At 49.8% G+C, this 15919-nt stretch overlaps 1 protein-coding gene across 1 annotated transcript; it reads left to right on the top strand.

The window, feature by feature from the left end:
• Nucleotides 1-1664: 1664 nt before the first annotated feature.
• On the top strand, nt 1665-8993 carry LOC127586634 (uncharacterized). Its single transcript, XM_052044748.1, has 4 exons — nt 1665-1773; nt 4810-4860; nt 7144-7323; nt 8665-8993. The coding sequence occupies exons 1-4, from the start codon at nt 1722-1724 to the stop codon at nt 8991-8993; spliced, it is 612 nt and encodes a 203-aa protein (XP_051900708.1). The 5' UTR covers nt 1665-1721.
• Nucleotides 8994-15919: the final 6926 nt, after the last annotated feature.

The following is a 15919-nucleotide window of genomic DNA, read 5'->3' as shown; positions in this document are numbered from 1 at the left end:
CAAGTCAGCTGGACTGTCCCCTCTGACAGTGCGGCACCCCCTCAGTACTGCATTGGGAGGTTCTGCCTCGACTGTGCCTGCCTAGACCCTGCCTGGGTTCGAGCCTCTGTGCTCTAAACCGTCGAACCTCTAAGGTGAAATTGTCTTGAAGTTTCACTGAATATGGCCAACAGAATCAAAGACCCCACCCACCCCGGACATTCTCTCTCCTCCCCCCCTCCCATCAGGTAAGGATACAAAAGCCTGAAAGCACGTACCACCAGGCTCAAGCACAGCTTCTATCCCACTGTTATCAGACCCTTGCACGGACCTCTTGTACAATAAAGATGCACTCTTGACCTCACAATCTACCTCGTCGCAGCCCTTGAACTTTATCGTCTCCCTGCACTGCACTTTCTCTGTAACTTTAACACTTTATTCTGCATTTTGTTTTCTTTTTCTCTACCTCAATGTACTGATGTACGGAATGATCCATCTGGATGGCACGCAAACTATAGCTTTTCACTGTACCTTGGTACGTGTGACCATAATAAACCAATACCAATGAACGCCTCTTAAATGTATGGATTGTACCTGATTCACCGCCTCCTCTGGCAGCGAGTGCCAGATATCACCCACACTCTGTGTAAATCTACCCCTCCGATCCCCTTTAAAACTCCGTCCTCTCACCCTAAACCTAAGCCCTCACCCTCTTGTTTTTGTCACCCCTACTATGGAAGAGAGATTCGACCCTTTCAGGTCGAGACCCCTCCCCCCCTCACCTACCTTCCACCCCCCTCACCTGAACTCACCTATCACCTGGGCTCACCTGTCCCCTGCCTGCGTGCGCTCCTCTCCCTCCCCCCCCACCTTCTTATTCTGGCTTCTGCCCTCTTCCTTTCCAGTCCTGATGAAGGGTCTCGGCCTGAAACGTTGACTGCTTGTTTCCCTCCATAAATGCTGCCTGACCTGCTGAGTCCCTCCAGCATTTTGTGTGTGTTGCCCCATTGTAGTGTAAAGTGATCGAGGTAGTCACAGTGTGGCTATACTGAGGTAGTGATTAGGGTTGTGCCCGTTGGTTCAAGAACCGAATGGCTGCTGTCCTTGAACCTGGTGTGTGTGACCCTATCACCCCACCCACAGTGGTGCAGCGGTTAGCGTAACGCTATTACAGCGCCATTGACCCGGGTTCAATTCCCGCCGCTGTCTGTGAGGAGCTTGTACGTTCTCCCCGTGTCTGCGTGGGTTTCCTCCGGGTGCTCCGGTTTCCTCCCACATTCCAAAAGACGTACGGGTTAGGAAGTCGTGGGCGTGCTGTGTTGGCGCCGGAAGCGTGGCGACACTTGCGGGCTGCCCCCAGAACACTCTACGCAAAGGATGCATTTCACTGTGTGTTTCGATGTATGTGTGACTAATAAAGAAATCTGATCTTATCAAACTACTTGATTCTGGAGTTGTTGACCCTCCCAGCCCAGATAGGTAAAACCTGGCGTTGCTAATCTCCCGGGACGTCAGTCTATTCCCCAATATCCCGAACCAAAGGGGTGCACACCAACACTGGGACCCCAACACCCGTGTGAGTTCCCCTCCCGTCACAAGTTACGCCCCCCTCAACTGACCAATGGCACAACGCGCAGCCAACAATTAATGCGCCAGTTGCCATAGGCAACGTGTTAAATAGAATAAAGAAATGTTGCATGGCAGGTTAAAAAGTGACTTGACGAGCCGGACATTTGTGGTTGATGGGCCGGGAGAGAGACGAGGAACAGTGCGCGGACGGCGGTGTGGTTGAAAGTGAGTGGGAGTTTGGAACTTCGTGCGGGACGTCCCGTCTGGGGATTGAACCGGGGGAGATGAAGAGGTGACCTCAGGGTGGGATTCAAAGGTCAAACTCCCTTCCCAGTTGCGGGGCAGACGCGGGACTGGGTTCCCCGCGGTCCCCTTCGCGTCGGGAGAAGGCCAATCGGCCCCACTCCGCCATTCTTTTGGGTCAGTGGTCAGCCTGGTGGATGGAAACTAAAGCGAAGTCCCTGCCCAGTGTCAGTGGGAGGGGTCTGGTTCATCGGATGATGTTCCCCACACTCCCTGTGAACCCACCGGGACCCCGTTCCCCACACTCCCTGTGAACCCACCGGGACCCCGTTCCCCACACTCCCTGTGAACCCACCGGGACCCCGTTCCCCACACTCCCTGTGAACCCACCGGGACCCCGTTCCCCACACTCCCTGTGAACCCACCGGGACCCCGTTCCCCACACTCCCTGTGAACCCACCGGGACCCCGTTCCCCACACTCCCTGTGAACCCACCGGGACCCCGTTCCCCACACTCCCTGTGAACCCACCGGGACCCCGTTCCCCACACTCCCTTCAGTCTTTCAGGATTCACTGGAAAATTAACTATCCTACTGTGTAACATCTTTGGGAAAGAAAGTGAACTGAAAGGGTAGACACTAGGGACTGCAGATTTCGGGATCTGGAGCAACACACACAATGCTGGAGGTACTCTAATGCAGGGTCTTGACCCAAACTATCAACTCTCCCTCTGCCTCACAGATGCTGCCTGATTTGGGGTATTAACAGGGGTAAAATCCACCCGTCCCGTGGTGAGGTTCAAAGGGACCTTGGTGTCCTTCACCTGGAAACCAACATTCAAGTGTGGCAGAGAATTGACAGTCAAATATAAGTGGAAAGTACATAGTTAATGGACCCTTAACAGCATTGATGTACAGAGGGATCTTGGGGTCCAAGTCCACAGCTCCCTCAAAGTGGCCACTCAAGTAGATAGGGTGGTAGAGAAGGCATACGACAGGCTTGCTTTCATTGGTTGGGGCATTGAGTAGAAGAGTCAGGATGTCATGATGCAGCTGTGTGATAGGAATTTATAAAAAAGTGCTACCTAGCTTCAAGAGGCCAGGTTCATGGATTTCAACCCACACTTGGACTATTGCGTGCAGTTCTGGTCGCCCCATTACAGAAAGGATGTTCCCTCATTCGAGACTCTCCCACCGGTGGAAACATCTCCACAGCTACCCTGTCAGGTCCCACTAGGATATTCAATAAGATTGCCCCTCTTCTACACTCCAAAGAATTTAAGGTACACAGTACAGAAGAGGTTCACCAGGATGCTGCCTGGATTAGAGGGCATGAGCTACAAGGAGAGGTTGGACAGACTTGAGTTAGAACGTAGAACATAGAAAACCTACAGAACAATACAGGCCCTTCAGCCCACAAAATTGTGCCAAACATGTCCCTACCTTAGAAATTACTAGGCTCACCCATAGCCCTCTATTTTTCTAAGCTCCATGTACCTATCCAAAAGTCTCCTAAAAGACCCTATCGTATCCGCCTCCACCACCGGTGCCGGCAGCCCATTCCAGACACTCACCACTCTCTGAGTAAAAAACTTACCCCTGACATCTCCTCTGTACCTACTCCCGGCACCTTAAACCTGTGTCCTCTTGTGGCAACCCCTTCAGCCCTGGGAAAAGCCCCTGACTATCCACACGATCAATGCCTCTCATCATCTTATACACCTCTATCAGGTCCCCCCCTCATCCTCCGTCGCTCCAAGGAGAAAAGGCCGAGTTCACTCAACCTGTTTTCATAAGGCATGCTCCCTTAGGGTTGTTTTCTCTGGAGCGTTGGAGGCTGAGGGGAGACCTGATAGAGGTTTATAACATTATGAGAGGCATAGATAGGGTAGACGGTCTTTTTTTCCCAGGGTGGGAATATCAAATACTAGAGGGCATAGCTTTAAGGTGAGAGGGGGGTAAGTTTAAAGGAGATGAGCGGGGCAAATTTTTTTACACAGAGAGTGGTGGGTGCCTGGACCAGGCTGCCAGGGAAGTGGCAGTAGCAGGTAGAGTAGCAGTGTTTAAGAGGCATTTAGACGGACACGTGAACAGGCAGGGAATGGAGGGATACGGACCATGTGCAGGGAGATGGGATTAGCTAGTTTGACGTCATGGTCGGCACAGACATTGTGGGCCGAAGGGCCTGTTCCTGTGCTGTACTGATCTATATTCCAATAGAAGGGTAGAAGCTAGTGAGAAATGAAAGGGTTAACCCGGAGAAGGGAGAGAGAGACAAGTATAAAGTTTCCAGGGAAGATGAAGTAAAAATATGAGCTTGGAATTGAGAAGGTCGGCTGATCGATAATGGATTTGTTAAAATTCACCATCCACAAGGTAATGGGTGCTCCCCTTCGGATCCTTCCATTTCCCGCACCTCCGCTCCCACCCCCACCCCTCCCAGACCCAAGAGGGATAGGGTCACCCTTCTCCTCACATTTCATCCCACCAACACATCATTCTCCGACACTTCTGCCATTCTTTCCTCGCTGCCTTACGTATCTATTTTGTAAAATTAGGACCTGCCCCTTTACCCTGTGTCCCTGCAATTATATCTCCTCCCTCTAGATTTAAATGAAGGCTCCTCCTGAACGTCTTCCGAATAGCTGCGAATTCCCGATCCAAGTTATCCGCTCCACACTCTCGGCTTGGATCCAGTTGCCACTGCCCCTTTGCCCGCTCGCCTTAAATCTGCGCCGTCCGATTACATACAGTGAATCCTGGAGACAAATCGCCAAGCCAGCTGGCATCTGTGGAGGCAGGATCAGAGGGAACGTTCCCAGGTCTGAAACTGGAAACAAACGAAAACAATTTAGTTTTCTCCCAAACTAAACACAAACTAATCATCAACAGCAACATTTCGGTTGACTGTTTAGACCCCATAACACGGTCCAGAACCTTATCCCTCCCCTGCAGTTAATACACTGTAAAATTATCATATTCTCCAGTTATATTGTTAATGACAAACTTATTTTCACAGGCATTTTCTTTGTTCTGTTTACATTGGTGGATTTAACATATATCTTAATCGGTAAGTTTTGTAAAAATCTTGGAATTATGTACTGTTAGATTTACATTTCATTAGTAATTTAGCTTTATAATGTTTTTAAAAAATAAGTGCAGGAGGGAGAGGGGCAGGGGGAAGGCTAATCAATCCTTTGGATTGACAGTGGGTTCATCGTTAGCCTTGTGTCTGGTCCCAATGACTCTTTACAGATCTTTAAAGGTGCCCCGTAGAAAGCATCCGATCCGGATGCATCACGGCTTGGTACGGCAACTGCCCTGCCTGGGACCACAAGAAATTGTGGACACAGCCCTGTCCATCACACAAACCAGCCTCCCCTCCCGTCTCCACTTCCCACTGCCTTGGGAAAGCAGCCAACATAATCAAGGACCCCTCCCACGCTGGACATTCTCTCTTCTCCCCCCCCTCCAATCAGGCAGAAGATACAAAAGCTTGAGAACACGTACCACCAGGCTCAAGGACAGCTTCTATCCCGCTGTTATAAGACTATTGAATGGACCGCTCTCACGCTAAAAGATAAACTCTTGAAGTCCCTATCTACCTCGTCGTGGCCCTTGCACCTTATTGTCTGCCTGCACTGCACTTTCTCTGTAACTGCAACACTATATTCTGCATTCTGTTGTCCTTTTGTACTACCTCAATGTACTAATGTACGGAATGATCTGTCTGGATGACATGCAAACAAAAGCTTTTCACTGTATCTCCGTACATGTGACAATAATAAACGAATTCCAATTCCAATTCCAATATCTACTGAGTGTCTTGAAATGTATGGACCTCATAAAGAGTCAGCAACCAACTCTTCCCAGCTCCCTGGATCGGGAGTTCCAAGGATTTGAAACCCTCAAAGAGTGAAGACCCACTTGTGAACATTCCCTGAGAATGTTCCGCCCACTCCGGTGGTTTTCCCAAACTTCCCCAACTGAGTGGATTCTACACCTCAGTATCGACCCTGTCAACCCCTCTCTGAACCTCGGGTCTCCATAGGACCTGCTCTCCTTTTCCTGAACTCCACTGAGTCCAGGCCAACGTTCCTCAATCACAGATCATTTCTGACGCAGAAGGAGGCTCTTCGGCCCATCTTTGTCAGTGCCTATTGAATACGAGCAACCTGGCTTAATCCCACCTTCCCGTACTGCGTCCCATTTCCTGCACTCCCTCTAAACTCACCAGGGCCCTGTTTCTCACACTCCCTGTCTGAGATTGTCCGCATAGATATGACCATGGCCCATAACAGGGACTGTGTCATAGAGTCATAGAGTAATACAGCCCGGATACAGGCCCTTCAGCCCAACATGTCTACGCTGACCACATCGTCCACCTAGCTAGTCCTATGTATAAACAATGTCATCTACACACTGCCAGTCCGATCCTTCACAAAATAAGCACTGGACTAACGTCTCCATGCCTTGCCTTATCGAGTTGGACTTCTTGGGTGAAGCATGCAGAATCCACCCCTCAAACCAAGGTAGTCTTAAATTGGATTATTTTTATGTTTCCAACACACATCAAGTTTATGCCAACTCACCGATTAATCCTATTCCGTCATTAATTTTCCCCGTAACCCATTCTCCCCGCATACCCGCCAACTCCCCCCCCCCACCCAGATTCTACCCCTCACCCACACACTAGGGGGGGCCAATTCACAGCAGATGCAGGTGAGAGATAGTGATAGGCAGGTGGTGGGTCTGCTCTCCCCCCCCCCTTCCCCGCACCAGCCCATCACCATCTCTTACCTGTATCTACCTATCACCACCCTGTGCCCACCCCACCTCCCCTCTTTTGTCCACCTATCACTGCTCTGCTTTTCCCTCCTATATATCGGGCTCCCCCTTGACCTATCTTCAGTCCTGAAGAAGGGTCCCAACCCAAAACGTTGACCGCCTGCTTTTCTCCACGGATGCTGCCTGGCCTGCTGGGTTCCTCCAGCATCAGAGTGTTTTTCCATTTTGCTAAGCTGTAGTGATTAGGAATGCAAGCCCTCCAGTCCCGGGAACATCCTTGCAGATCTTTCCTGCACCCTTTCCAGCTTAATGGGGTCCTTCCTATAGATGGGTGACCAGAACCGCACACGCAGTACTCCAGCTGCGGTCTCACCAACATCTTGTACAGTTGTAACATGACATCCCAACTCTTGTACTTAGTGCCCTGCCCATTGAAGGTCAGTGTGCCAAGTGCCTTCTTTGCCACCCTGTCTACCTGTGTCACCACTTTCAGGGAACCACGTACCTGTACCCCTCGGTCTCTCTGTTGTATTGTTGTTCTGACATAAAGTATTTCATTTTTCAGCTGTCACCTATATAGATTCTTGCCCCAAGGGACAAATGATTCCTATTTATAATATTGTGTCTGGGTTCTTAAATATTTCAACATCATTCATCGACTGTTACGGAACGCCATGTTCTAAATCGTTCTTGAAGTGTTGGAACTTCGTATCGAAGGCACTTGAAGGAGCCTGGTTAGCAGCAGGTAATTATATGGTAGGCTGTGTCACTGTGTTCAGTGGGTCAGGCTTACCAGTGGGGACAGGGGAACGTCTCTGGTGGAGAAGCGGGACGGATAAAGAGGAAGGCAGGAGGGGCACAAAGAGACGGTGGTGTGTGACATGGATTGGTGGCAGGGGAGAGCCGCTGCCTCCCAGCTCCAGAGGACCGGCTTCGATCCAGACCTCCGGCGCTGTGTGTGTCTGAGTGTGTGTGTGTGTCTGAGTGTGTGTCTCTGAGTGTGTGTGTGTGTGTGTGTGTGTGTGTGTGTGTGTGTGTGTGTGTGTGTGTGGAGTTTGCACCTTCTCGCTGTGACCGCGTGGGTTTCCCCCGGGGGCTCCGGTTCCCTCCCACATCCCAAGGACGTGCGGGGTCGGTGGGTTAATTGCCCCTTAGTGTGTGGGTCGGGGTAGAATCTGGGGGCTGTTGATGGAAATGTGGGGGTGGGGGGGAATAAGATGAGGATTAGTGTCAATGGGTCAGCATGGACACAGTGGGCTGAAGGGCCTGTTTCCATGCTGTATCTATCTGTGACTTAGTGTCTAGACAACAAGCTACAGTGGGCTACGGGCCACGTGGGTGAATAGGATGAAGTACTTCAAGATCAAGTTGATTGTCATCTGCACAAGTCCATGTGTGCACAGGTGCAATGAAAAACTTACTTGCAGCAGCATCACAGGCACAGAGCATCAGATAAGCAGCATTCACAAGAAAAACATAAATTAAACATAAATTATACGCAATTTTTACAACACAATTAGAACAAAATAACACCCATTTTAGTGCAAAGAGGTCATGGTGTTGCTGTACTGAGGCAGTGATTAGGGTTGTGCCGGTTGGTTCAAGAACCGAATGGTTGAAGGGAAGTATCTGTTCCTGAACCTGGTGGTGTGGGACTTCAGGCTTCTGTACCTCCTGCCCGATGGGAGCTGTGAGAAGATGGCACGGCCCGAATGGTGGGGATCTTTGATGATGGACGTTGCCTTCTTGAGGCAGCGCCTCCTGTAGATACTCCCGATGGTGGGGAGGGATGTGCCCGTGATGTATTGGGCAGAGTCCACTACTCTCTGCAGCTTTTAACAGTCCTGCGCATTCGAATTGCCGTCCCAGACCGCGATGCAACCAGCCAGGTCAGCACGAATGCGATGGGCCGAAGGGCCTGTTTCTGTGCAGTCCGATCCTGTGACATCGTGTCATCGGGTTGGCGATGGGTAAATATGACAACTTTAAAAGAACACCAACACCATTTGCAATTATAAAACAGCTACTCTGGAGTTTGCATTTCACACACTGGGTGCTTTTGAAGGTCTATTTTGTTTGTTGCCAGGTTTTTATTGGACTTTTCAAATCTTCCCGCCTGACTACATCAATGAAGCCTCTGCAGAGTATTGCCACCAAGTCTTTTACTCCTTTTCACTTGTGACTGTCACTATTTCCAGCATCATTTATGTAACCATACTTTATTTTGAGATGCGCAACAAGTGCAAGGGCAACAAGGAGACCAGCGGGCTGGCGAAGGAGCTGGAAGCGGCCCCCGAGGTCGTCGCCATGCTCACCGAAGTACCTCGCTCGCCTGTACCGCCCACCGTCCCCAGCAGAACGCTCCGCCGGAAGCGCAAGCCCCCGCCGTTGGAGATCAGGCACAAGCATTACTGATTCCCGTTTCCAAACAGGGGTCGCTCCCCCCCACCCCCAATCCCACGCCTCTCCGGAGAATGCAGAAGTTCTGAAGATCATCCATTTGTCTTCATATACCGTCCTCAACGACCGACCATTTCCCCTGCTCCTCCTCCCCAGGGAAAAACAAAACCCACCACTTCAGATACACCTCTCTCCATTTCTCTTTAAGCTTAGAAAATCCCAGGGATAACTCCACGCATTGTCAGGGACTCTTATCAGAGCAGAAAGATTATGACACACAACTGCATCAGTCCGCTGCAAAGCAGAAGGCATTGGAACCACGGCAAATCAATAAAGCAAATGACAAATCCCAGACATATGTAAATATTTGCTCTAAGTCTATTTAAGGGAGTGTGGGAAATGGGGTCCCGGTGGATTTACAGGGGGTGTAGGAAACGGGGTCCCGGTGGGTTTACAGGGAGTGTGGGGAATGGGGTCCCAGTGGGTTTACAGGGAGTGTGGGGAACGGGGCCCCAGTGATCCAGATGCCAAACCATCAGGATATCCAAACAATCAGATGGCGGACTATCGGAGTTTTCAGTCAGGGAGTGAGGGACATGTTGATCAGCTGTAGAGCACACAGGAAGCAGTGACACAGTGTCCCTCCAGAATCGGGCAGTCAAGTTACCATCCACACCTGCGGCTCCAAACCATTGCAGAACCTAAAGAAAAGTCAAAGTCGAGTTTATTGTCATCTGCACAAGTCCATGTGTGCATCAGGTGCAATGAAAAACTTACTTGCAGCAGCATCACAGGCACAGAGCATCAGAGACACAACATTCTCATGAAAAACATAAATTAAACATAAATTATACACAATTTTTACAACACAATTAGCTCAAAAAAACATCCATTTTAGTGCAAAGTGGTCCCAGTGCTGCTGTACTGAGGCAGTGATCAGGGTTGTGCCGGTTGGTTCAAGAACCGAATGGCTGAAGGGAAGTAGCTGTTCCTGAAGCTGGTGGTGTGGGGACTTCAGGCTTCTGTACCTCCTGCCCGATGGGAGCTGTGAGAAGACGGCACGGCCTGGATGGTGGGGATCTTTGATGATGGATGTTGCCTTCTTGAGGCAGCGCCTCCTGTAGATACTCCCGATGGTGGGGAGGGATGTGCCTGTGATGTGTTGGGCAGAGTCCACTACTCTCTGCAGCTTCTTATGCTCCTGCGCATTTGAATTGCCGTCCCAGACCGTGATGCAACCAACATCTTCTATAGCTGTAATGTGGTGTCCCAACTCTTGTACTCAGTGCCCTGACCGATGAAGGCAAGCCAAACACCTTCACCGCCATGTGTGCCTGTGTCATCAATGCACACTGTTAATTTATTCTGTCCTCGTGCTCCAAGAGACTGTTAATGTTTTCAAACTTTGATTCCGTGCAGAGTTCTTGAAATTCCTTACCTCGCTGGTAGACATCAAGCACTGCCGAGTAACTAGTGTTGGAAGTGAACATAAGTGAAATCAAAATCTTTTGAATTAAATTCAGATTCATGAGTGAGATACAAGTCCCATTTGCAGTGGATTTAGTTCCCCAGCTCTTTAATTCTTTTAGAATCCTATCTAAATATTGGATGCTTTTGAAACTCAATTTCCATATTAAAGCTATGCTTTAATTTTCACACCTACGTTGTTTCATGGAACATACTTTGCCTTGAAAATGATGTGTTGAGGAGCAGTTACAAGTGTAGAACAGATGGGGGCAGTAAAGTGGTACAGTGGGGAGAGCGGCAGCTTCACAGCTCCAGAGACATGGGTTCGATCCTCACCCCTGGCGCTGTGTGTGTGTGTGTGTGTGTGTGTGTGTGTGTGTGTGTGTGTGTGTGTGAGTGTGTGTGTGTGTGTGTGTGTGTGTGTGGAGTTTGCACGTTCTCCCTGTGACCGCGTGGGTTTCTCCCCCGGGTGCTCTGGTTCCCTCCCACATCCCAATGATGTGTGTAGTCAGTGGGTTAATTGGCCGCTGTAAATCGTCCCCTGGTGTGTGGGTGAGGTGTAGAATCTGGGGCGGATGTTGATGGGAATGTGGGGAGAATGAAATGAGATTGGTGTAAATGGGTGGTTGATGGTCAGGCACGGACTTGATGGGCCGAAGGGCCTGTTTCTGTGCTGCGTCAATCTGTGAATCCAAGATTGATTAGTGTATTTAATGAGGCCGCGCCGCGGGAGGGGCGGTGAGGAGGGAGCTCTGTGCTGTGGGATGGGCGGTGAGGAGGGAGCGCTGTGCTGCGGGAGGGGTGGGGAGGATGAGCTCGTTCCATTTACCTGCGTTTGGCCCCTACCCCTCTCCTCCTCTCCTATCCTTGTATCTATCCAAATGCTTTAGAAGCGCAGTGATTGTACCTGCCTCAACTATCCCCCTGGCAGATCCATACACCCACCACCCTCTGTGTGACAAACTCGCTCCTCAAATACCCTTTAAATATTTCCCCTCTCTGCCTCGACTTATGCCCTCTAGTTTATACTCCCCCACGCTGGGAAAAAAACCGTGACCAACTACCCTAGTTTTACCCTAGCAGGATAAAATGTTGGCACAACACTGTGGGCCGACGGGCCTGTACTGTGCTGTAGTGTTCTAGGTTCTATGTTCTATTATGTCCTTGTAATGTTATAAGCCTCCTGTGCTCCAATGAGAACAGTCACAAGCCCATCCAGTCTCTCCCAAGAAAGCTCACCAATGCCTCTACTTCCTCAGGAGGCTAAAGATATACGGTTTGTTCCCTTTGACTCTCACCAACTTTTATCGATGCACCATAGAAAGCATCCTATCTGGACGCATCACGGCTTGGTACGGCAACTGCTCTACCCAGGACCGCAAGAAACTGCAGAGAGTTGTGGACACAGCCCAGCGCATCACGGACACCAGCCTCCCCTCCTAGGACTCTGTCTTTACTTCTTGCTGTCTTGGTGAAGCAGCCAGCATAATCAAAGACCCCACCCACCCGGGTCATTCTCTCTTCTCTCCTCTTCCATCAGGTAGAAGATACAGGAGCCTGAGGGCACGTACCACCAGACTTAAGGACAGCTTCTACCTCACTGTGATAAGACTATTGAACGGTTCCCTTATACGATGAAATGGAAAATGACCTCACGATCTACCTTGTTGTGACCTTGCACCTTATTGCACTGCACTTTCTCTGTAGCTGTGACACTTTACTCTGTACTGTTATTGTTTTTACCTGTACTACATCAATGCACTCTGTACTAACTCAATGTAACTGCACTGTGTAATGAATTGACCTGTACGATCGGTATGCAAGACAAGTTTTTCACTGTACCTCGGTACAAGTGACAATAATAAACCAATACCAATACCAACACATCCTCCATTCGAGACAACATTCTGGTGAAACAAACAATCTGCTGGAGGAACTCAGCAGGTCGAGCAGCATCTGTTGGGGGGGGCGGGGTTAAGGAAGTGTTGACGTTTTGGATGGAAACCTTGCATCAGGACTGAGAGTGGAGGGGGGAGAAGGCCAGGATAATGCGTGTTGCTCCAGATTCCAGCATCTGTAGTCTCTTGTGTCTCCGTCCTGGAGAATCTACCCTGCACTCTTTCTGATGTGACCACATCCTTTCTGTGGTGTGGTGACAAGTGTGGTCTGACCAATGTCTTGTAAGTTGGAACATGATGTCCCAACCCTTCTGCTCAATACTCCCGCCTATGAAGACAAGCAAGCTAAATGCTTTCTGCACCACCCTCTCCTTTTGCATCACCATTTTCAGGGAACTGTGCACTTGCACCCTAAGGTCCCTCTGTACGTCAATGCTTCTAAGGTTCCTGCCTTTTACTGTGCATGCCCAGCCAGAATTAAGCAACCCAAGGTGCATTACCTCACACTTGTCTGGATTAAGTTCTAGCTGCACCCATCTTGCTGTCAAGGTGTGTCTCTTTGAGGACGCATCTTACACAGCGAAGACACAATTGGTTCTTCACCCAGAACCAATTTCAGAAGAATTTCTATAGATGTATGGTGGAGAGCATTCTGACTGGTTGCATCACCCCCTGGTACAGAGGCTCCAATGCACAGGATCGCAAGGGACTGCAGAGGGTTGTAGACTCAGCCAGCTCCATCACGGGCACAACCCTCCCCGCCATCGAGGATGTCTTCAAGAGGTGGTGCCTCAAGAAGGCGGCATCCATCACTGAGGACCCTCACCACCCGGGACATGCCCTCTTCTCGTTACTACTATCGGGGAGGAGGTACAGGAGCCTGAAGACCCAAACTCAGGAACAGCTTCTTCCCCCCCGCCATCAGATTTCTGAACGGTCCATGAACCCATGAACACCACCCTGTTATTCCTCTTTTGCACTATTTATTTATTTTTGAAACGAGGTAATTTTATGTCTTTGCACCGTACTGCTGCTGCAAAACAACACCTTTCATGACATATGCCGGTGATAATAAACCTGATTCTGATTCTGAAGATACGTGATGGGACATTGGAACAGCTGGTAGAACCACTGCCTCCGAGCTCCAGAGACCTCGGTTCGAATCTGACCTTTGCAAGGATCAGTGCTGGGACCTCTGCTGCTTGCGATATATAAGTGTGATCTGGATAAAAATGTGGGGGGGGGGAGCTGATTAGTATGTTTGCAGATGACACAACAACTGGGGGAGCTGCGGACAGTGAGGAAGAGTGACACAAAGGATTCAGCAGGGTACAGACCCAGTTGGAAATGTGGGCAGAGAAAAGGCAGATGGAGTTTAATCAGGGCAAGTGTGCGCTGCTGCACTTTGGGAAGTCAAATGTAAGAGGAAAGTCTACTGTAAATGGCAGGACCCTTAGGAGCATTGATGTACAGAGGGATCTTGGTCCATAGCTTCCTGAAAGTGGAAACACAAATAGTAAATAAGGTAAAGTAAAAAATGCTTGCCTTCATCAGTCGGGGCACTGAGTATAAAAGTTGGGAAGTCAAGTTGCAGCTCTATAAAACTTTGGTTAACTCCACACCTGGAGTTTTGTGTGCAGTTCTGATCACCCCATTACAGGAAGGATTTGGAAGCTTTGGTACAGAAGAGGTTCACCAGGATGCTGCCTGGATCAGAGAATATGAGCTATATGGAGAGGTTGGACAAACTAGGGGTGTTTTCTCTGGAGCATCAGAGGCTGAGGGGAGACCTGATAGGGGTTTGTAAGATCACGAGAGGCAGAGATAGGGGAGACAAGAGTCTTTTTCCCGGGGTGGAGATGTGATATACTAGAGGGCATAGCTTTAAGGTGAGAGGGGGAAAGTTCAAAGGAGATTTAGACGCAAAACGTAGTGGTGGGTGCCTGGAATGGGCTGCCAGGGATGGTGGTGAAAGCAGGTACAATAGCAACATTGAAGGGGCACGTAGACAGACACATGAACAGGCAGGGGATGGAGGGATATGGACCATGTGCAGGCAGATGTATTGGTATTGGTTTATTATTGTCACTTGTACCGAGGTACAGTGAAAAACTTGTCTTACATACTGTACTGGTCAATTCATTACACAGTGCAGTTACATTGAGGTAGTACAGGTAAAAACAATAACAGTACAGAGTAAAGTGTCACAGCTACAGAGAAAGTGCAGTGCAATAAGGTGCAATTAGTTTAATTCAGCATCGTGTTCAGCACAGACATTGTGGGCCGAAGGGCCTGTTCTGGCGCTGTACTGTTCTGTGTTCTTATGTCTGTGTTTCTAGATGAGATAAGTTTCTAGATAAGATATCTTTATTAGTCACTTGCGTAGTGTTCTGGAGGCAGCCCGCAAGTGTTGCCACACTTCCAGCACCAACGGAGCATGCCCACAACTTCCTAACCCGTACGTCTTTGGAACGTGGGAGGAAACCAGAGCACCCGGAGGAAACCCACGCAGACACGGGGAGAACGTACAAACTCCTTACAGACAGTGGTGGGAATTAAACCCTGGTCGCTGGCGCTGTAATAGCATTACGCTGACCGCTACACTACCGTGCCTGTCCCACACTACCGTGTGTGTGGAGTTTGCACGTTCTCCCTGTGGCCGCGTGGGTTTCCCCCGGGTGCTCCAGTTCCCTCCCACATCCCTACGACGCAGGGGGTCTGTGGGTTAATTGGCTGCTGTGAATTGCCCCCCTAGTGTGTGGGTGAGGAGTAGAATGTTGGGGGTTGGGGGGAAGGAATGAAATGGATTCGGGTAGGACTAATGTAAAAATGGATGTTTGAAGCACGGAAGGCTCCACATCTCTATGTCCTGACGGTGGTGGAAGCAGAGACTCCCACTGCACTTAGAAAGGACCAAGAATGGCTCTTGAATCGCCAGGGCACAGAAAGACCAAAGCAACAACCAGTCTGCTGGAGGGTCGAGCAGCATCTGTTGTGGAGGGGGAAGGATTTGTTGACGTCTCAGGTCGAGACCCTTAATGTCTTATGAGGATAGGTTGAGCGAGCTAGGGCTCTTCTGTTTGGAGAGAAGGAGGATGAGAGGTGACTTGATCGAGGTGTACAAGATGATAAGAGGCATAGATCGAGTGGACAGTCAGAGACTTTTTCCCAGGGCGACAATGGCTAACACGAGCGGACATAATTTTAAGGTGATTGGAGGAAGCTATAAGGGGGATGTCAGGGGTGCGTTTTTTTTACACAGAGAGTGGTGGGTGCCAGAGGTTGTGGGGGCAGATACATTAGGGACATTTAAGGGACTCTTAGATAGACACATGAATGATAGAGAAATGGAGGGCTACGTGGGAGGGAAGGGTTAGATAGATCTTAGAGCAGGATAACATGTCGGCACAACGTCGTGGGCTGAAGGGCCTGTACTGTGCTGTAATGTTCTATGCCTCTGCCAGCATCTGCAATCTCTTGTGTCTCCATTGAAAGGCCAAATGATTAGTGAAAGATGGTCAGTATGGATAGAGCGGGCCGAAGGGCCTGTTTTGTGCTGCATGACTCTGTGGGACA

Source organism: Pristis pectinata, chromosome 37, assembly GCF_009764475.1.
Source record: "Pristis pectinata isolate sPriPec2 chromosome 37, sPriPec2.1.pri, whole genome shotgun sequence".
Taxonomy (NCBI): domain Eukaryota; kingdom Metazoa; phylum Chordata; class Chondrichthyes; order Rhinopristiformes; family Pristidae; genus Pristis; species Pristis pectinata.
This window is presented reverse-complemented; position numbering and strand designations above follow the sequence as displayed.